This window comes from Crocodylus siamensis, chromosome 1 (genome assembly GCF_052110815.1).
Source record: "Crocodylus siamensis isolate JL-2025a chromosome 1, ASM5211081v1, whole genome shotgun sequence".
NCBI lineage: Eukaryota > Metazoa > Chordata > Crocodylia > Crocodylidae > Crocodylus > Crocodylus siamensis.
In genome coordinates this window covers 111,575,472-111,597,875 of record NC_143395.1, presented here as the reverse complement: position 1 = coordinate 111,597,875, position 22,404 = coordinate 111,575,472, and the positions used below count along the sequence as shown (strand labels likewise).

Genomic DNA, 22,404 nt, shown 5'->3' with positions numbered 1-22,404 from the left:
CATAATAATGCTTACACACCCATCCCCACCCCAGTGATGCCATGAGAGAATTTCACAAAGTATCAGTAATAATGTTATAAAAATGTTTCCTGCCTTTCAGCCGTATACCTAGGATTACACTGAGTGATTTGAATAATGCCTTGGCACTTCAATCCTTAGCATACACACAGCAGGCAGAAGAAAGATAAGAAAATCTGCTTGCATTTATTTCACCTCTCACTGGGTGATAGGATCTTTGGCCCTTGTTTGGGCCAGGCAGTGGCAAATACATGCTTCCTGAGTTGTGTAAGCACGAAAGGCATGCTGTAGATAAAACTGAATCAGTTTTCACAGTAGTGGCATGAGACTGCTTCTCCATGTTAGTACACACAGTCCTGCTTGCCTCCTGCCTTGTTCTCTCACCTCCAAATGACTCCCACTCGGCTCCTAGACATTGGATGACATATACTCCTTGACCTGCTCACATCCATGAATAAGGGGGCATCCAAATCCAACCTTTATCTGTACTCATTCTGATATCCCAAATACGACAGATCTGGCTCCTACTTTCCATAACTGAGCTGAGCACTCGGCCAGTTTACACATTGGTGGCTCCTTTATTTCCCTGACCTATCTCCTAGCTCCTGTAGACCCATTTCCCAACTCTTCCTTTGCCACATCCTGCATTCATGTAATGGGAAAGAAAGACCTTCAAGAGTCCTTTTTCCTTCCCTTGAGGAATAACAAAGCAGTCACATAAATCTTCATTTTAAATATTCACTTTGAAGAGAAGAAAGTAACCTTCAAGGCAGGATTCCACTATTTAGATTACTGACAACTACTTGTAATACCATATGACATCTTGCTTCCGAAAGCACTTGGGGATTACTCAAAATGCCAGATGAAGTCAACAGAAGGATGGCTGTAGGATTCAGTACAGACAATACCATAGAATGGCTGTGATTTCAGCTTCATGCTCAGCAGTTTTCCTGACATCAGTAGTAGTGGATATAGTATAAAACAGTTATAACACTAATTGACTTCTGTGGACATGTATCTTTGGTTTAATGTTGGAAGTGCTTTTCTACATACTGTGTAGAATTAATCTTGAGCTGTATTCAAGGTTGTGAATATCAGACAGGGTAAAATTTTTAAGATAACATTCTGATCTGTACTAAAGAACAGCTACTAACAAGTGCTAAATGATTGTGCATTAACCCAAGTTCTATGCAATAGCGCCAATAAACATATTTTTCGTGATGCTATTGTGCAGTAGCCTGCACACTAGCATCACGTCACAGTTGTTGACAAGTAACACTACTGCTCAGGAGTACTGGGCTGCTGCATAGTCGGTATCTCGTGTAGACACAGCCACTGAATACTGAAAAATTAGGTGTTTCATTAGGTTGAATGCACAACACTTCTATATCAACATCAAAGCCTAGCTGGACATTATTCTTAAGATCATTCTTACTTTAAAAGTGCATTTTTATGCCTTCTAATTTTTTTTAATGTACATTTTGAGCTTCTTGGCTGTTGCCCATGAGTGCTGTTGGTTGTTTCTTTTTCCTCCCCATTTTTAAATAAAACATTAATTTTTCAGAGAAAGTTAACCAACTGTCCTTATTACAGAACAATACACTTTTATTTGATTATTTTAAACTGACAGCCTTGCATAATATAATAGAAATGGAAATATACTGTTGTTCATCCCAGTTGTAAAAACATGGTGACAGATTCCCCACTAATGTAAACTGTCATAGTTAGAAAGTAGCGGAACTAAGACAGTTTATACCAGCTGAGAATCTGGCTCATATTTTTAAAGGGCCTGAATCAAAGAATTATGAAATCGACGGGAGTCTTTCCACTGCCTTCTATAAGCTTTTGACCTGGCCTACATGTGGCTAAAACACAAAGTTTGTGATTCTCAAGCTGGGTATCACAGCACTCTGGGGTGCACTGAGATCCCTTCAAGGATGCCATGGGGTGGTACATAATGATATTGATAACACTGTTAACACTATATGCACAACCATGATTCACAAGATAAACTCAGAGATTTCAAATAGAAGTTCATAGTGTTAAAAACATTCTGACCTGTGGTGGTCTTTCTGAGTTCCTTGCAACAGAAAAAATCGCTCTATTAGTTTTCTCTAGTCAAAAAATAACTGAAAAGAAAGAGCTAGCATTTTCTGAAAAGGTACCTTGAGTCAAACAAGGGGCGTCTTGAGTCTAAAAATTTTGAGAACTACTAGATTATTTTACTTGCCTTTCTGTCTTGTCATATTTAACTGGCTAATTCACCAAAGGAAGCTGTTCACCTTAAATGGCTGCTGACACATCACAGAAAATTCTGAATAAACACTCTACTTGGAGACAATTCTGCTGCTCTCCTAGGTTTGCTGATGTGTAATTCCTCCCTTGAGATGTTTTTAAGAAAGCAGGCCTGATGCTGTATTTTTTATGCTGGTTAAACTCCCACTGTAAAATTATGCTTGCAACTTCTCCATGTCAGAGCATAAATTATTATTTTTTTTCTTGATGAATGGTCCTGTGGATAATTTATAAGTGCATCTAATGGTTTTCATCTTTCTCATCCCTATAATGTCTGCTTGGCAAAGTTAAAAAACACCCACTAGCTTTCTGAGGTTATAACACACAAGTGAAGCTGTCTGAGTGTCAGATTTTATCATATTTATATTGTATCTTCAGTAATATTTAAACTGCCAACAAAATTATTGATGCCCTAAGACTCCAAACTCTTTGACTTCCTTTCTAAGAAAAATGTGATACAAAGATAACCTTTACCACACTAGAAGGACTGGTGTTTCCTGCTTAGTCTGCCTTGCTCTTTTAAAAAGTACAAAGGCAGTATGTTTTGCAGCTGTAGTTTATAATTTATGTCTTAATGTTCATGAAAAAGACACATGAGCGTGAGTTGCCAGGGCATCTTACAAAATGAAAACCCAAGGGTTTACAGATAGATATGCTGAAACAATGCATCACTCAAAGTATAAATGTCTCATTTTCATTTCAATGGAGTGTTAACAACAAAGTTTACTTGCGATGTATTCACAGCTCAGCAAACATAGTTGTCTATTCCATCTACCTGCCTATGTGGTAACTCATCACTAGACCTATTTTTGCTCAAGGCTGTGAAGAATCAAGCCCAGACCATTCTAAAACCTCCTAAACTCTCCTAGTGTTATAGAGTCAACAAGTATCAGATCATGTCTTTTATTAAACACCTAATATTATCTGGGAAATTTTGGCTAGTTTTGCCATTCTACATGCACAAAGCAGCCCTACTGTTAGTAGCTGGTTACTAACATATAGCAACTTGCAAAGAATGAAATTTGAAGATATGCAGAACCACTGTTTTGGCTTCGATGTAGCTCCATTCAACCAACAGGGACATCTTTGTGTCACCACATCCTAGAATAGCCAGCATAAGGACCTCTAGCAGTGTGCAGATTAAAACAGCCTCAGTTGACTTATTTTACATGAAGGACCAGTGGCTGAGGATGGTTGAGGATGATGCAAAGATCTCAGCATTAGTCAACCACAGCTGAGACACTAGCTCAAAATGTAGATTCTATTTTTCATTAAGAAAACAGAATATCTATATACTCCATCCCTATTCTGAAGATTTTGTTTGCTCTTTCCAATGAGAAGTCAGTAAGAAGGAAAAGGGTTCATTTGATATAAAATTACCTAGACACTACCATCTACTTCAACATTTTCTTATTCTCAAGAACAGTAAGGTGAACTCCAGAGATTTTTCCAGCAAGGCAGCTGGAACTCCTAAAATACTTTGTACTCTAGTGGATAGGAAAAGATAATTTAGTAAATCAAATCTCTAGTTCATTTTCTTACAGAAAACAATCTCAATATACTACAACACTCTACACTCAAGGGTTAATACACATGGAAAAATGCTAAGTTTTTAATTACATTCCCTGGACAGTATCAGATAATTCTACATACAAATGGATTTCGGAAGATATTTTTTATCATTCAAATTGCCTGCATAACATTTAACATTCTGTTAACTAGAGGTGCACCAATATAGCAGTCCAATATCAGATTGGCACCGATATAAAGAAAATTGACTGATGTGACCAATCATAAATGACCTGTGCCCCCAGTGGTTGGGGGGGATGGGGCATGGCAGCAGCAGGAGTGTGGTGGCAGTGGTGAGCAGGGAGCTCCTGCAGACACTGCCAGCACTGTCAGCAGCAAAGGGGGCGGGGGGTGGCAAGTGCTGACCAGGGGTCAGTGACCACCCACAGGCACCACCGGCAGCATCATCAGTGGCCAGCGCGGATTGCTGACTGCCCACGGATGCCACTGGTGGTGTCAGCAGCAGGGTGGCAAGTGGCGACTGCCTGCAGGCGCCCTATCTGCGGCACCTTTTTGTAGGGGGTGCACTGCCATGCTCAGGAGGTGCACATGCTGATAATTTGGCTGATAAATGTCTGTGCTTGTGCACAGCCACAGTGCAGCACATAGGTAGTGAAGAGCACAGCCTGGCAGCTTGGGACAGCTGCATGTAGCTAGTAAGTCTGTTGTGGTGGAAGCGGAGGGGGTAGGGAAGGGGCACGGGGGGAAGATCAAGGTCCCTGTGGTGAGGGAGGGAATGGGACTGGGACTAGGCCAGGTGCTGCCTAGCTGGAGGCACAGCTTGTCCAGGGGCTACAAGGGGGGAAGCTCCCATCACTGCACATGCCCCAGAATGGCATGGGGGGGGGCTGTGCCTCTGGATCTGTGTGGGGCACAGGCAGGGTGGGGTGCCACTGCAGGTTAGGGCTGGGGCTGCACTGGGCTCTTCCTGGTGTGTGTGTGTGTGTGCATGTGGCACATTGGGCCTTGGCTGTTCTCAGGGTGGGCAACAGCGGCACTGGGATGGGGAATAGTGGGGGGGCTACAGTGAACTCTGGGATGGCTGTAACCCCCCCTCTCAGCACTGCCACCACCTGCCCCAAGCACAGCCTGGCTCAGTCCTGCTGGGAAGAGCCCAATGCACCCCCAGCATGCAGCTGCAGCCCACCCCACACAGATCTGAAGGCATGCCACCCCATGCCATCTCGGGGTGCACGCATTAGCAGAAACCACCCCCCCCGCATCCTACAAACAAGCTGCAGCTCTGTCCCATGACCTGCTCCACCTCAGCTGGGCAGCACCTGCCCCAGCCCAACTCCTCCCTCGCTGCAGGGACCTTGATCTGCCCCCCAAGCCCCTTCCCTCCTCCCTCCCCTTCCATCACAACAGACTTACCAGCTGGACACAGCTCTTCAAGCTGCAGGGCTATATATCAGAAATCAGATCACTATCGGCCAATATGCCTCCTTAAAAAATCTGCTATCAGTATCGGCCCCCAAAATCTATATCGGTGCACCCCTATTGTTAACTGTTTAACATTCTTAATAATATTTTGTTTAATTTTTAGTTTTAATAATATCTTTCCATGATGTGAAAGTCATTAAACATTTTGTGCACATGTGCATACATAAACACACACACACACACTCAGATTCTTGGAAAACTGACTGTAAAATACTAAAAGCATTTATGTTATTTCCATAGAAACCATAAAATTAAATGGAAAAAAAATATTCAGAAGACAATACAAGCACTTAGAAGCAAAAAGAAATGAGGCAAGCAAATAACTCAGAAACAATGTTTCCAATAGGTAGAAGAAATGACTGAAATGCTTTTTTCAAAAGCAGTTAAGGGAAAACTTAACAGTAATACAAAGCAAAACATAATGTAAAAAGAATTCAGCTAATAATTATAGTGGATCACTGTAATCTAAATATTAAAGCGAATGTAATATAGTCATACATAAGTATATACCTTACTCAGTAGGAATGTACATATTTTATTTGAAAGAGGGGGCAGTTTGCTACCTTACCTGACTGCTGCATCCATATAATGTATATAGTAAACAAGTACAGAAAGTTCTGAAGCCTCCATTTCCAATGATAACACCACATTTCATTCACATGGGACATCCTGTGAATAAAGAAGGCAATAATTTAGGGAAATTTTAAACAGCCAAAACATTAAGCTATTTCTATTATTAAATGACTAGCTGAAAAATATGGAATTGCCTAGTCTTGCTTTTAAAGAGAAATATCACTGTTCTTTATGTGGAGTTTAAGACAATGAGTTGGGGGTGTCTGCCCCATGAGAGGCAGACAAGCTACAAGTCCGATCGTGATTGACTCCATGAGGCGTGGGTGGGGTGGTTGATGAGATTTTGTAGCCCTTATTTTAAATGTGGGCTACAGTGTTAAGTTTAAGAGGTATGTGGTCAGGACTGTGGCTGTAAGATCCTGGGCAGGAACACAGGACAGAGTTAAGGTTCTTTTTGGATTCTTCAGTGTGATATTTTGCCATGTGTGCATGTGTTATAGATGTTCTGCATGGGTGTAATATTTGATTACTTACTTATCTTCCTTTAACTGTTTTTTTTTCCCCATGTATTTATGCTAATGTATAAATAGCTGCATCCTTGGTACATTTATTGCATCCTTGGTATATTAATTGAATGGTAATTGACAGCTCTAATTGAAAAGTAACTTTTTCTGTGCATAAAAATCAGGAGCCCAATCCTTCTATAACTAAAGTCAATTAGATTCTTGCTATTTAATAGAATAAAAAAATAATCAATACTTTTGCCATTTTTATTCATATTTTGCAGATAAAATCTCCTTTGCTTTCAAAATGCTTATGACAATTATCAGGTTAATCTAAACTATTCTAGCTTTAAGTATAGTGGAAGGAAATAGAGAAAGAAAAAATAGGGTTGAAAAGTAACACACTCACAACTTTAACTATGATTCATAACCATGGAACTAAAATGAACGGTGACCTACTACATTACTTTCTCATGTTTGTGCAACAACTTATTAACAACCAACAGCAAAGAACCAATAGCGAAATACAGCTCAAACATTATATTGACCAATTCTTTCCTATCCTATTCTCTGCCATTAGCTCATGTCCAGTGACAAACTGTCTACTTGCATTGGAAACAAAAGGAAGATAGCACTACAAGAACAAGGAACTAGGAGTCATGAAAAAATGTCATTACACAGAAATGTCTGTCACAGTAGCAACCTGATTTGCTTTCATAACAAATTTTAAAACTCAAATAGAGATTATCTTCATGCAACAGAGAGACAGAAAGGAATAATAGTGTCAAGCAGAGTCAACTTTCAGTGCCATTTCTTAGGATGCAAATATGAGGAAGATGAGTGAAAGTAAATAATAAAACAGTTCATCCACACATCATAAAAATGTCACTTGTTTAAGCTGAGAAATTTGTTCACTATATTATTCCTCTGGAACTCCTAGAGAAAGGTGGGGATAAATTTGAAACTTTACATACTACAAGATCCTACTAGTTCCTAAAGTACTACATTTAAACACAGTGGGCACATCTATAAATGTGTTTTAATGCACATTAGCTTGTTTTAATTCACATTAAAGTGTCACAAAAAATGTACGCTTTTACTAATGCACATTAAAATAGGCAAATGCACCTTTTTCTCATTCCTCACAATGGAGGGCACTTTTACACATGCTCTGTGGGGGGCAGCGCTTTAATTAAAACAGCTCTGAGAGTCGCTTTAAAGCACTGCCACATCTTGTGTATCAGCGTGCCCGCACTTATAAATGGGGGGGAGCACTTGAACTAATGTTAATTTGAAAAGCTTTAGTTCAAGCACCCCCACCACCATTTTTAAGCACGGGGACTCTGATACACAGGATGCAGGAAGATGCTGGAGTGCAGTAACTGCCATGATCCAACAGACTTGATTAAATGAGTCTGCTCCAATGCGCTGGAATTCCAGTGCATTGGAGGAGCCTCCATGCTAGTGTATAGGTGCCCAGAGGTACGAAATTTAATGTGCATTAGCAAAAGTGTATTAATGAACATGTAGATATGTCCAATCAAGCCTAAAAGAGTGCAGCAAAACAACATACTGGGTAAAACCCACAACTAATACTACAGTTTAGAAAGTATTAGTTCTTTAAACCAAGCCCCTAGACCAGATACCACATACCCAAGTAAATGGCATTTCATGCAAATCAGCTGTTGTGACTGGGAAGATTTTTCTCAGAAATATTCTCAACATAAGTATCAGACTACAAAAATGTTTAGTTCAGTGGTTCTCAACCTCTTTAGGTTCAAGACACTCCTTGGAAAATGCTGGCTCTTAGTTTTCTCTCATTCTTTGACTATGTAAAATATTCTACTGCAAACTCAGAAACACCACAAGAAATCAAAATGTTTTTAACAGGGTGGATTCTTGTTTGAAATTTCTGGTTTCATCCAGTGAATCACATTTGCACAAATAACAGGGCTAACATTGCCTGGTACCTTGCGGCACCCTTGAAAGGATTTCAAGGCACCTCAGGGTGCCATGGCACTCTGATTGTGAATCACTAATCTAGTTCTTTAAAGACAGCAAGTGTTAAAGACAAGAGCAGCACATTCAGGGCTCTGAAATACAAGAATCTCTTTGAGGAAGCCAGACACAGCAAAATAACTAGATTATCAAACAACAGTGTTATTGTCTTTCAACTCAGTAAGTCCCTGTCAACATCTCAGAAAGCAGAAGGCTGAGACTTTAGGAACTGTAAGTATTCAATAAATAATTTTCTTAAATCTGCAAATACCTTCAAAGTTGTCTTTGGTGAAAAGCTGTCCTCCTGAAGCAACAGAAACATATACACATAGTGGCACACTTAAAACTCAACCTTTACCAGTCTATACTATAAACAGTAGTACCATGATATATCTTATTCCAAAACCAGAAAGATATTGCTATTATAGATAAATTAGATACTGACTTTTTAACAGCAGCCACTCATTAGGTAAAATTGGTGTTAACCTGATGTCCAGATTCCCATTCGTACGAGGGGTTGCTGAGTTCTTGGGCTGTATTTGATAATAAACTTTTTAAAGAGTTATCAAGCTGTTGAACAATCAGTTCAATTTTGCTCAACTGAAGAGAAATCTGTAATTGTCTGCATCCCAGGCATAGTATCTGCACATCTGCAATGTGCCATTACAACCATTAATACTCTTGAAGCTGTCATGGACTAAATTACATTTTATTCCAATTTTACAGATGGAGAAACTGCTACATATAGAATGTCATTGGTACAATGCCACACTGTAAAAACAATACAATTCTAGTGTCTAATTCTGCACTAAATGCAAGACGCCATTTCTTCTAAAGTTTACCTACTTCTAAAAAGGCAGACAAGGTTCTCTGGGTAAATTTGTTATCTTTCGGTCTAATACAAGATATCAGATTTACCCAAAGAACCTTGTGTGCCTATGTCCTTAGATCAAGACAGCTACACTCTACACTCCTCCTTCTAAAAGACACGTGATTCTCCTTCCTTTGAAACTGACCAAACTATACTCTAAAACTTATTTTTTTATTGTTGTTGTGGTTGTTGTACTAATGACTACAACCTGGAGCCCAATTGTGCTAATTTATAATTCAACTGCTAATCTTCAGCCATGTTAAAACTTTATGCAAAGAAAGATGCCAAGACCTCACGTAAGTAACAACAGAAGTTTGGCTGAAATGCATAATCTGAACCAAGAACGAGACAAAATGGAATGAACATAGAACCTTTCTTCCCAAAGAAATGGTCAGACAATTATATCCTTGAGATATAAATGCATGTTTCTCTCCCTTGAAAGAATTATTAACATACTTATCTTCTCACTTACATTCCCTATTGTTTAAGGGCAATAGAGAATATACAGCTTGTATACTGTGAATTCCTAAACACTTCCTCGTATCAGGTGAAAGAAAGAAGAGCTCATTGAAACAAAATAAAATACTGACCAAAGAAGTGGACTGCAAGAACTATGTTCTTGGAGTTTGCCACCTTAATACCTCCATTCATTGATACAAACACATGAATCAGAACTGTTTCCTGTAGGAGACAGTTAACAATCCATGTTACCAACCATGAAATCTGGCAGATTGCTAAACACAATGAGTGAGAAGATGCCTTGCTTGCATGTACCGGAGACCTTATATGAGGACCTGCCAAAACTGGAATTTGATTCTATGAAACTTGACTGCTGACAGATCTTCCAAGATGTAGCTACATCATTGTTTGAAGAACAAATCTTAAGGGACAGTACACCACAGCTGACTTCAGCATAGAAGGAACTACTTATTTCAGCTATTTCTTCTGACTTGCCTAATTACAAAGCAGTTGTGAAATACAGTAAGAATTGAAGGCAAATTATAGGCCCAAAAATGTTTATAAAGAGCTTTAAAGATTTAAAGTTCTAAGTAACTGCTAAATTTGAATGTTAACATAATATCAATGCATGTATTGAAATGTTGATTTTACTGATTATTAATATTTATTAAAATCCAGAATTGCCCAAAATGGCCCAAGAAACTGTGTATGCAACAGTGATTGTATCTGAATGAATAACTCAGTATGCAAATTAAGACATATCTTAGTCATACATTTTTTATAGCTTGTGAAAGGGGTCATATGAATGGTTGCAAATGGTCTTGCGTGGCGAGAATACCCCTTCTAAATTTATATCCACATTTTAAAGAACAAAAAGCACTGTATTTTGTCATTTAATATTCATCATTGTTGGAATAGCAACATAGCAAAACTCCCAAGGAATTAAGTAAATATTAAAATTGCAAAAAACCCCCATATGACAACTCTGTTTCAGAGAGGAGTTGCAGACCAGTTCAGTCTATAACACTGAAGTTGGGAACATGAGCTCAGTGGGGTCTGCCTTGTAAACTGAAAAAAACTTCTGAACGGTGAACACAATTCTACCTTCATCTAATCATATGCAGTCAACCCCAAGCAAATCAACGTGGGATTTCAACAAACCTGAAACAGGGTGTTATCTGGTGGGTTTGACTACTATCAGTAATCTTCTTGTAGATATACTCCCATTATAGTTGGGTGTAACTTCGTTTAGTTACATATTACATAATATTATATATTACAACTTTGTTAACAACTGCATTCCCTGGCAGATGTAAATGCTCTGTGAAATAACAAATGGTGCCTTGCAAAAGTTAATAAGAACATTAACAGATTTTGTGTGAAATGGCAGTAAGGCATTAATATTAGGCACTCTGCAGTATGGTCAGTTAAACCCTCTAGCTACAAATTCTCTCCAGCCCATAGCTAGTTCCATTTCCTATGATGCAGGAGACAATGGTCTTATTCACAATTCAGTCTGAAAGAGCAAAATAGTCATGTAATTTATCTAAACCATAAATGGAATGGTGACATAACCATGGTTCAAGACCAATTTAGTGCTATTAGTGCTAAATCTAACTACCAAATCCCTCACTGTATGTACAAGACCCAGCTAAAGGAACATTGGCATATTTTTGGAAGCACAAAACTCAGTGGGAAAATACATATTACTCCTAAATAATCCAATAACCTATGGTTTAGTTATGAATGACCTGCAACACATGTGAGATCTCTTTGCGTACTCCTTGTTTAAAACCTTGGCACAGTTCCCTCCAGTAGATTTTGCCCTAGGCATATTGCCATGATATTCTTTGATCATTGGCATGTCTTTAACTGTTAAGACGGGGGCAGGGAGGGAAATGTTGCTGACAGTTTAATTTTTAAACAGAAGATAACATCAATTTCATAACAGATCTCATGTAAATTATTAAATAAAAGTTTTTCATCCTTAATTACTCCAGCATTATAAGGCAACAAGTGCAAGACAACTATTTTAAGGTACACTAACAAAATGGTACTTTTTAAGCAATCTTATGCTGCTAACTTCTTGAATTGCTAGTTAGACACTGCCACTTGACCCTTGCTTTGTAGGATGCCTCTCTATATAACATCCTTCTTAAAGAGGAGCCAGCCAAAGATCCAACTTGAAAATGCCTTCCTCTTGCCTGAGTACAGATTCTGACCAAGTGAATTTTAATTGAAAATGCTTCACCTCGGTTTTCCCTTTAAAATCCCGTTTTTCTGGGTGTGGCATGCTACTAACCTGCTGGACACGACAACCCCTGTAGCACTGTATAGTAGCCCAGCATTTGTTCCTTAGGCCATATTACTTTACCTTGAGGTGTAAAATCTATTTTTCCCCTTCTCTTGGTGCTTTCCTTTGCTTCCAGTCCTAGGCTCTGTATCACCATGTGCAAATGTGCTGCAGCGGCTCCAGTTCCAGCGGATTTTTAGGATGAACGTGTCAGCAAAGGAAAAGCCCACTTGGAAACATGCCCATGAATGAGTTGGTTACAATACCGAAGGGCAAATCCCTGGCCCGGCCAGATGATGAAAGACAGTGGCTAGGATCAAGCTGGAACTGCTCGCTGGCTCTCTCTTTAAAGTCTCTCTCTCAGTCTCTCTGTCTCTTTGTACGTCTCACTGCCTGCCTCTCACTCAGTCTTTCTGTCTCACTCTCTCTCTCACCCTCTCTCTGTCTTTCTCTGTCACTCTCTCACCCTCTCTCTGTCTTTCTCTGTCTCTCTGTCACTCTCTCACCCGCTCTGTGTCTCTCTCTGTCACTCTCACACCCTCTCTCTGCCTGTCAGTCTCGCTCTCAAGAACCCAGCTCACGGGAGCAGGAGACCGGGGTACAAAAGAGACGTGGTGGGACTCGAAACTCTCGCGTCGCTGCCTGCCCGTCCTCCCTCTCCCCCCGGCACCTCGCGGGCCGGGCCCGGCTGCTGTGGCGCGCCCGCTGCTCGCAGCGGACCTCCCCGGCGCCGCCAGACCCCGCCGCGAGGTCCGTGCCCGCCCAGGAGGAGAGGACCCTGCGGGCGGTGGTGGGGAAAGGAAAGGAGAGCTCCTACCTCCGGAGGGACGTGCTAGGAAGGCAGCCGCGACACCACGAGCGATCTTCTCTCGGGGTCCCGAGCAAGAGGCCGCTCAAGGGACCGGGCTGGGGGGCGGCGGCTTTGCCTGAAAAGCGCGCTGCACAGGGCAGGCTTGGAGAGCGTGCATGACTGCTCACCGGCGGGGGGTCCTGTGCGTCTGGCCCCGGACGAGCGGCGCCGTTTCGCTCCCCACCAGCTGGAGGGGGGCGTAGGAAAAGACCCTGCCCCTTCAGAGGAATCCGAGCGCGGGGAGCGGGCACTTACATGCTGGCATTAGTGGGCTGCTGGGCTCATCCTCCCTGAGGGCTCGCCCGCCGCCCCCGCCTAGCCGGGCCCCGGCCGCACAGGAATGCGCGGCTCGGAGGCAGCGGGAGCCCCGGTGGCGCAGGGCGGGAGCCCGCCGCCCGCTCCCGCCCCCGCCCGCCGCCCCGACACGCGTGCTCCGGGCACTCCCGGGACACGCCCGTGCCGCCACCACCGCCCGCTGCCCCAGGGACGCACTCGCACACTCGCGCCACCAGCACACGCTGCCCCAGGGAGATGCATCCCCCCTGGACTACGCACTGCCCCAGGGCCACACACACCATGCTCACACACTGCCCCGGGGGGAGGGGGGGGGCGTCTCCCCACACTGCACGCGGCCCCCGTTGTCGCACACTGCCCCAGGGGCATCATATCCCCCAGGACACACACACCGGTGCCACCACTGCACGCGGCCCCACGGACACACCTGCTCCAGCTCCCTGCGTGCACACGTCCGCCGCCCAGCCCTAGGGACACTCCTGCTCCACACACACGTGCCACCATCACACACCGCGCCAGAGGGATGCACCCCCCACCACCCTGGATGCACACGAACACCGCACACTGCCCAGGGGGTACATGTGTTCCTGACACACCATTGTCTCACACTGCCCCATGGGGGGACACACACACACACCAGTGCCACCACTGCACGTGACTCCCATCATCACACACTGGCCCAGGGAGACACATCCCCCAGGACATGGATACACACACCAGTGCCACCAACAACCTCACACAGCTCCGGGGACACACCTGCTCCAGATACATGCATGCACACATGACCACCACACAGCCCTAGAGACACACTTGCTCCAGGTACACATGCACACATACACACATTAGTGCCAGCACCACACACTGTGCCAGGGAGATACATCCCCGTGAGACGCACACCAACACTACACACTGCCCCAGGGGTACACGTGTTCCAGACACCATTGTTACACCACGCTGCCTCAGAGGGATACATCCCCCAGGACACACACACACTACCACCACCATACACTGCCCCAGAGGCACACCTGCTCCAGACACACACACACACCACTGCCACTGTTACACATTGCCCAGGGACATACACTTCCACACACAAACACCACTGCTACAAACTCTCCCAGGGATATGTGTGCTCCAGGCACACTATCATCACACACTGCCTCAGGGATGCATATCTCCAGGGATACAAACACACACATACCCCACCACCACACAGCGCCAGGGACACACCTGCTCTAGATACACCCACGCACCACTGCCACCACCACACACTGCCACTACCACATATACATATGTTCCAGACACACTGTCATCACACACTGCCCCAGAGACATACACGCTCCATCACCATTACCACCACACTGTCCCAGTCACACACTTCCATGTCTTCATAACACACTACCCCAGTGACACACATCCCTCAGACACAGACACCACCACATACTGCCTGAGAAACATATGTACTCCACACACACACACCATCACCACTGCACTGCTCTAAGCACACACACACACACACACACACATCGTCCACAGGCCCAGGGACACATGTCCTCTGAGGACAGACACCACCGCCACCATCACACACTGCCCCAGGGACACACACATACCACCACCACAACACACTGTCCCTGGGACACAACACCCTGGAGCAAATGCTGTGTTGGAGAGACACCCACTGCTCCAGAGGTACACACGCTCCTAGGACAAACATCACCATACACAACTCCATGAGTGCACATCACAGTGCACAGACAGGCACACCAAGGACAACCATATTCCCACAGCACACAGCTGCTGAACACACCCTACCACACTACCCAGGGGAGTATGTAGCCCTAGGAAATGCACCACAGCACTCTTCCACGATCATACCCTATGATGTGGGAAAACAACCCTGAAGAACACTTCCCACCTCAGAGAAAAAACAAGTATCAGGCACTGCCCCAAAGACATCCTCTTGCTGCACCAATGCTCCAGGGGCACATATTAGTGATCTGTAGGACAGTAGTTTGCAATGTTTGGTGATGACACTAAGTTGTTTTGAATAATTAAAAACTAGGCGTGATTGTAAGACTGCAGTTGGTTGTGAAAACACTGAGTGCTAATGGTATGCGGAACCCAGAGAAATGCAAGGTCACAAAAGTAGCCTGAAATTTTCACATCTGCCAACTGGCTTTTGACATGCAGAAGTATCAGTGGGGAAAAAAGATATGACATAATATTTGGCCTAAAAATCTATATGTATGCAACAGCCATTATAAAAGTAAGCAGATTTTTTTGGTGTGTGAAAAACAAAAGATCACTATAATTATATATTTAACTGTATAGTGCAGAAACAAAGACAGGAATACCCAGTTACCTGTGGGGGCACACTTCTCACAAGACAATCACTTCCTCTCCAATCTCTCAGTTCTAATCCTCAAAGGGAACTTACAAAACACTTTTTGTAGACAAACCTACAAACTCTACTTCATAAATGTACTGGGTACTAAAAATCATGGACTCAATATAGACATTGGATTTATGACACATTACAGCCCGCCTCGCATCTGATTCACCAGGTACCTGCCTGACCTGACCTCTTACATTCTTCTTGTCCCACACCTTTTCTCCCCTCCCTTCCCTGACTTTTCTGCCCTTTGTCTTTCTGATTTCCAACCATTTCCTTTTTTTTTGGGAGCCTCTTTTTTACCTTGTATTAGTAGTGTTTCCCTTCAGCCTTTTTCCCTGCCCTCCCCCTTTCCTTCCCTGCTTTACCTTTTGTTTTTCTAATTTTTACCTTTTTATATTTTCACTGACATCCTGTCACACTTTTAGCTTCTCTCATTCCTGTTTTCCTGATTCCCAGCTATTTCCTTTTTCACAGACAGCTTCTTTTTCACCTTGCATTCTATCACTGTAATGTTTCCCTTTGGTTCCCCACCCCTGCTTTCTTCCCTCCCTTGCTTTACCTTTTGCCTTTCTAATTTCTACCTATTTAAATTCTCACTGACATCCTGCCACACTTTTAGCTTCTCTCATTCCTTGGCGTCTCAGACCAGCAGAGACTCCCTAAGCCTGAAGAAAGGTGATTGTGCCCGAAAGCTTGCCAAGAACTTTTCCCCAACTACTTTAATAAAAGACATCACATCTACTAGAAGAACCTTGCCTGCCTATGTCTTCAGACCAACATGGCTGCAACTAAAAACCCATGACCAATGTCAAACACCTCATGTTAAAACATAAAAGCTTGCTTCCATGTGCTGCTGAAGAGGGGCACAGTAACAAGTGAGAATTAGGTGGTTCAGAATAGCCCTGGTCCACATAACCAGCTATAGTCATAATGTAGTCCAAAATCAATTTTCCCTATTAAAAGAATTCAATGTTTTGAGAGGATCTCATGGTGCTTTGTCTCACTGCTGGGTAGGGTGGCCATCATAGAGGACAGTATGTTCGTTCTCTGTCCTCTATTGATACAAAACCCCACGCCTTTATGCCCTCTAGTTTTCTCTTGAAAAGAAAAATAGAGGGCATAAAGGCATTGGGTTTCATGTTGATAGAGGATAGAGGACAGAGTAGCGAAAACCAGAATGCCGTCTATGATGGCCACCCTACTGCTGGGCCATCGTTAGGATAAAGTTTTTCTCACAGCACATTGTGGAAGTGACTAAAATGCGGGGACTTGAGGTCAAATTCACAAATTTCCATGATTTGTCTCCCATTATAAACACAATCCATCTTTTTGGCTAGCTAACACTGAGTATCACAACTACACAGAGGCTTATGGAGATATATCTGTCAATTTGCCACTGGGTGGCATCATCTTTGCAAGTCTGTCACTGAATAAGCAAGCAGCTTTTCAGCCAACAGTTTTGGAATTAGGTGCTGTACCAGGAAGAGAAGGCAAAGACAACATCATCTTATAGGGAAACTTTTCTTGAGTCAATTTCAAGTAGTGCAGCACCAATTCTGGGCTTGGTGGGGGGGTGGGGAGGGGAAGCACTAGCTGGTGACTAGTACTTCTGCTGCAGGTCTTGGATGATCAAAGGTGGCTACAAAATTTCAGGATGGCAAGTCAGTTTTTAGAAGATCTGTATAGAGCTGCTGCAGCAAGAAATTGAGAGACTTCCCTTGCGCATGCAGAAATATTGACTATTGTCATCTGGTAACTCATCATTCCTGCTTGCTATTGGCCACTAACCAAATTGAGGTGAGCAGATCAACTGATAGAGCTCTTGTGTTGCACGTATGTGCTGCCATTAAGATGATACCTCCACTGAAGGTATAAGGCAGGGGTGGGCAATTATTTCCAGCTTTCATGGAGACAATAAATGGAACTTGCTCCTCACTTTTTCAGGCATCTATAGTCATTAATAGAAAGGGGTATTTTCCCAGTCTTGTTTGATCACTATGGCAGGTTGGTGTTGGGTATCTTGGAAACTTGCATGATGCTAGAATCATTATAAACTTAAACTCATTTAACAAAAAAGAAAGATATTACTTCCCAGTGCAAATGTGGTGTTGACATTCCCCTGGTAATTCTGGGAGACCCAATTTATATTCTATTTTCCTGGCTGATGAAGCCTTTTTCTGGAAACTTGGATCCTAGAAAAGGAAAAATTTAACCTTTCCCTAAGCAGCTGCAGGATGACAGTAGTGTTTTGCAAAGTATTTGTGAGAACAAGGGAGAGAGCCTCATCAAGGTTTGGCAGGTCTGCCAAAGGACTGGGCCCAGTGCTCTGATCAGCCTTCTTCAACACGATAGTATTTTAAAAAGCACGTGGTTTGGGATGCCTTCAGTATATTGGTGATAAGGGTTGATTATTTTATTAGTTTAGCTGTTTTATTAAACTTGTGGTTGCACTGTGTTCTTTATGCTATGTGTAACATTTCATAAATACTGCTACAAAATTTCCAATACTGCAAACTATAAGAAATGAATGCTGTCGGACACGGAGACAATGTTTCATGAAATAAAGCATGAATCCTTCAAGCAGTCTCACGAAATATTTCATAAAACAGTGCATGAGTATTTTTAAAGTCAGAATTTTTGGATGTTTTCCATGCTTTGTATATTATTGTATGGATGTGTCAATATTTTATAGGAATGTCAGGGAATATTTCATGAAGTATTCTGTGAATATTCATGACAAATTTAATGAAGGCTTTTAGGCTGGCAATTTCACTTTTATGTTTGGAAAGTGTTTTGTGGCACTTCTGTTTCAAAACATCCATAAAATGTTATAAACCACATTTTAATAGACCTAAAATGTATATTTAAAAAAAAAAGAAATAAAATTCAAATGCCAAAATTTTGTATACAGCTTTGTAAAAGTACAAATAACTGAACCAACAACAACACAACAAATGCCAGAAGCTTAAAAAAATAAATAAGCTTATCCACAAATTCAAAAGCAAACATTTGCAAATGTGTGACACATGGTTGGCCTTTACAACTTAGAAGCATTTGTAGCTTTGGACTTTTTGCATGGTCACTATCCTGGTAACTGCACATTGAAACACTGTGCTAGAAAGCTACTAGTTAGGATTCAAAGTACAAAAATAGGCTCTGAGAAGCTGCTGTTTACTTTGCCTTGAACTAGAGCTGGACTTAGTGCCCATGGTGTGAACTGCTCTTTTCAGTATGCAGCATTCTCCAGGGCTGTAATTCAGGAATTGCTTCAGAGTTTTGTGTTTCTGAAAAGAAAGACCCCTCCTATTGCATCTTTCAAGAAAAGCATTTTCCTCATCTCTAGGAGCTGTCATTGAATTTTTCCTACAGTCCCCCAAGCTATGGCAAAGTTATGCTTGGTTGGCACCCAGTTTTTCTCCTTCCATTCCAGATCTGTCTGGCTTCACTTCTTGGAGGCTCTGGCAAGTTAACCAGATATCTACTTTGTCTTCCTCTTCTGCTCCTGCAGAGGTGCCTGGATTTGGTTGTTTGGGAAGGGACCTTTCCGTAAGGGTCTTCTCAGTTCAGGGACTGTAAAAGGTGGGGAACGTAACAGGCAGTTAATTGCTCCATTTCTGCAAAAGCAAAGAGAAAATAATTTTCCCTCCGGGTTTGAGATGCTGTTCTTCGTGGCCTCTTTCTGTAATAGCTCACCATAGAGATGGTATGCATTTTTCCACTTAACACCTCCTATGCCTTGGAACCCTAATGCAGTAAGCTCCTTGCATACTTTCCTGGGATATCAGAATAATAAGTGAATAGAGATTTGTTGCTGATCTTGAATATGAGGCCTCTGAAAGACTTTAAGAGTTGCACTGCAGGAAACAGAAGATGTTGGAGGGGACAGCTTAACAACTGTACATGCCCTTCTGCAGGTAGATCAGCAACACACCCTGCAGTGTTAGGGTTGTCTGGCCAGGAAGCAGAGAAGGTTGAAAGGAAGCCTGCAAGACATTCAAGGATATTATTGCCCAGAATTGTTCTCCATGAAATGCTGTAGGAGTAAAGATCATAGCTATCCATGTTGAAAAGTATGACAAGTTCACTTGTGTGCACTACTTGTGCCTTAAATTCTATTTTGGTTGCCTAGCATTGATGCATGAAGTGCAGTGTAAAATAAATAGTTTCGAAGTGATTGTTTGAATGGTAGAGGTTTACTAGTCTCAGCCTCATGCTTCAGAGGAGTCTCACTATCTCTGTACATTTTCACATATATGAAAGTGGATGCTACAACATGTTCCCCCCAAGAGAGTTTACCTGCTGTTGATGCTATGCTTTGTAGTAGATTAAATGCTTCATAAAAATGCTATTAAGTGTACTTGCTAGATTGTTCTGATAAAATTATGTGGAATACACCTTATGTTGGGGCTTGAGACAGCATACTTCACAAAAGGCTATGGAGCCTATAACTGCAAATAAAGTGTTGACCAACCAACCTGTGAGGCAAACTAATTTGGAGGATGTCCAGGTTCCAATCCTCCAACTAATTTGGAGAATGTCCAATATGTTCAAGAAACATATTTTATGTTGTAAGATTTTATTATCTGCATGAGTGTTGCCAGATGTGGGAACAGAAGGATGGTGCAATCTTGTGTACCAGTGCATTGTTGCATGCCATCTTAGATATGTGCAGAAAAACTTGTGGTAGTTGGTGGGGAAAAAGTCATATGGAAAAACTAGAAAGAAAAAGGGACTGGTGGTGCCAGCCTAGCCCAAAACAGGGACTGTAAACAAGCATATCAGCACTCTATGTGAACTGGTCCCTCCTCCTTGTTGTCAGACTTGGCCATTTTCAAGCTGCAGAAATGTGGCTAAAGCAGAAGGCCCCAAAGTCTATTTCTGAGTGGCCACCAGCTGATCCTTTGAAACTATCCTGATCAGAAAAGTAACTAAAGATGGAAAAAACTAGTTTGGAAAGGATAAAAGCCAGTAAATCTCCATCCATTTTTAGAACCAAACTTTTCAGTAACATTGGCTGCATCTACACGCGCTTGACTGCAGAGTTGACTAATTGGCTGCACAGTGAAGTGTCACCATCTACACATGTCCTGGTGTTTCATAGATTTCATAGACATTAGGGCTGGAAGGGACCTCGGGAGATCATCGAGTCCAGCCCCCTGCCCAAAGGGCAGGAAGTCAGCTGGGGTCATAGGATCCCAGCAAGATAAGCATCCAATTTACTCTTGAAGGTGTTCAATGTAGGTGCTTGAACCACCTCTGATGGCAGACTGTTCCAGACCTTGGGGGCTCGGACAGTAAAGAAATTCTTCCTTATGTCCAGCCTGAAACGGTCTTGCAGGAGTTTGTGACCGTTCGACCTTGTCATCCCTTGGGGCGCTCTGGTGAACAGATGTTCCCCCAGATCCTGGTGGTCACCCCTGATAAACTTATAGGTGGCCATCAGATCACCCCTGAGCCTGCGCTTTTCCAGGCTAAAGAGTCCCATGGCTCTCAGCCTGTCATTGTAAGATCTGTTTTCCTGACCTCTGATCATGCGCGTGGCTCTCCTCTGGACTCTCTCAAGCTTCTCCACATCCTTTTTGAATTGTGGAGCCCAAAACTGGATGCAGTACTCCAGCTGCGGCCTCACCAAGGCTGAGTACAAGGGGAGAATGACGTCCCGGGATTTGCTCGAGAAGCATCTATGGATGCACGCCAGCATTTTGGTCACTTTACTAGCCGCAGCATCGCATTGCAGGCTCATGTTCATCTTGTGGTCAATGATGACCCCCAAGTCTTTTTCTTCTGTAGTGCTAACCAACATAGCACTGCCGAGCCTATAAGGGTGCTGCAGGTTTTTCCTCCCAAGGTGGAGAACCTTGCATTTTTCGGTGTTAAACACCATCAGGTTCTCGTCTGCCCATTTGCTGAGCTTGTCCAGGTCAGCCTGGATCACCCGCCTATCTTCTGGCGTGGATGCTTTGCCCCAAAGTTTGGTGTCATCGGCGAACTTGGCCAGTCCACTCCTGACTCCAATGTCCACATCGTTAATGAAGATGTTGAACAGTATGGGTCCCAGGACAGAGCCTTGAGGAACCCCACTGGTCACAGGGCACCATGATGAGTGACTGCCATCAATCACAACCCTCTGGGTCCGACCACGAAGCCAATTTCCCAGCCAGCGGATCGTGGTGGAGCCAAGGCCACAACTGGACAGTTTGGCCAAGAGGTGATCATGGGATACCAGATCAAAGGCTTTTTTGAAGTCAAGATATATGACATCAATCTCTTTTCCCTTGTCCAGGTGATAGGTCACCTTCTCATAGAAAGAAATGAGATTGGTCAAAAAAGCAACAAACCCATGCTGGCAACAAACCCATGCTGGCTATCCCTTAGAACGTTAGCCTGGGCCAGTCCATCAAGGATGGCCTCTTTAATAAACTTTTCTAAGATCTTCCCCAGGATAGAAGTCAGGCTAATGGGCCTGTAGTTAGCCGGATCCACTCTCCTCCCTTTCTTCAAGATTGGCACCACATTGGCCTTCTTCCAATGCTCCAATGTGTTAGTGTGTAGGAAACTAATTAATTCAGCTGTAAGATAGTACTATCAGGGACAGTACTATTTTATGGCAAAGTCATTAAGTGTGATCAAACACATGTTTAGACAGTGACTGCCAGGGACAAATTGTGCTTGTTCACCCAGCCAGTCCCTCTGCTACCTGACACTGCCACCCAGAGCCCAGGGCTGACCCCCCCTGACCCCTGCCAGCCCAGGGCTTCTCTCCCCTCAGCTCAAATTGCTGGAGTCCCAGGCACACATGCTGTGCCCAGGAGCAGTTAACTCCAGTTTGAACTGCTCTGGAGT

The 22,404-nt window shown here is 43.0% G+C and overlaps 1 protein-coding gene across 6 annotated transcripts in view; it reads right to left on the bottom strand.

Annotated features, from left to right (window-relative positions):
• Window positions 1–13,283, bottom strand: part of ADGRG6 (adhesion G protein-coupled receptor G6) — a 160,667-nt gene extending 147,384 nt beyond the window's left edge. For 3 of the 6 annotated variants that reach the window (XM_090040581.1, XM_090040618.1, XM_090040629.1), the window contains exons 1-2: window positions 13,128–13,283; window positions 5,894–5,994 (exon numbers count right to left, since the gene is read on the bottom strand). In XM_090040581.1, coding sequence (XP_089896707.1) covers window positions 5,894–5,994; window positions 13,128–13,129 — 103 coding nt within the window. In that variant the 5' untranslated portion in view covers window positions 13,130–13,283. The other 3 variants (XM_090040590.1, XM_090040610.1, XM_090040599.1) reach the window with 3 other exon arrangements.
• Window positions 13,284–22,404: the final 9,121 nt, after the last annotated feature.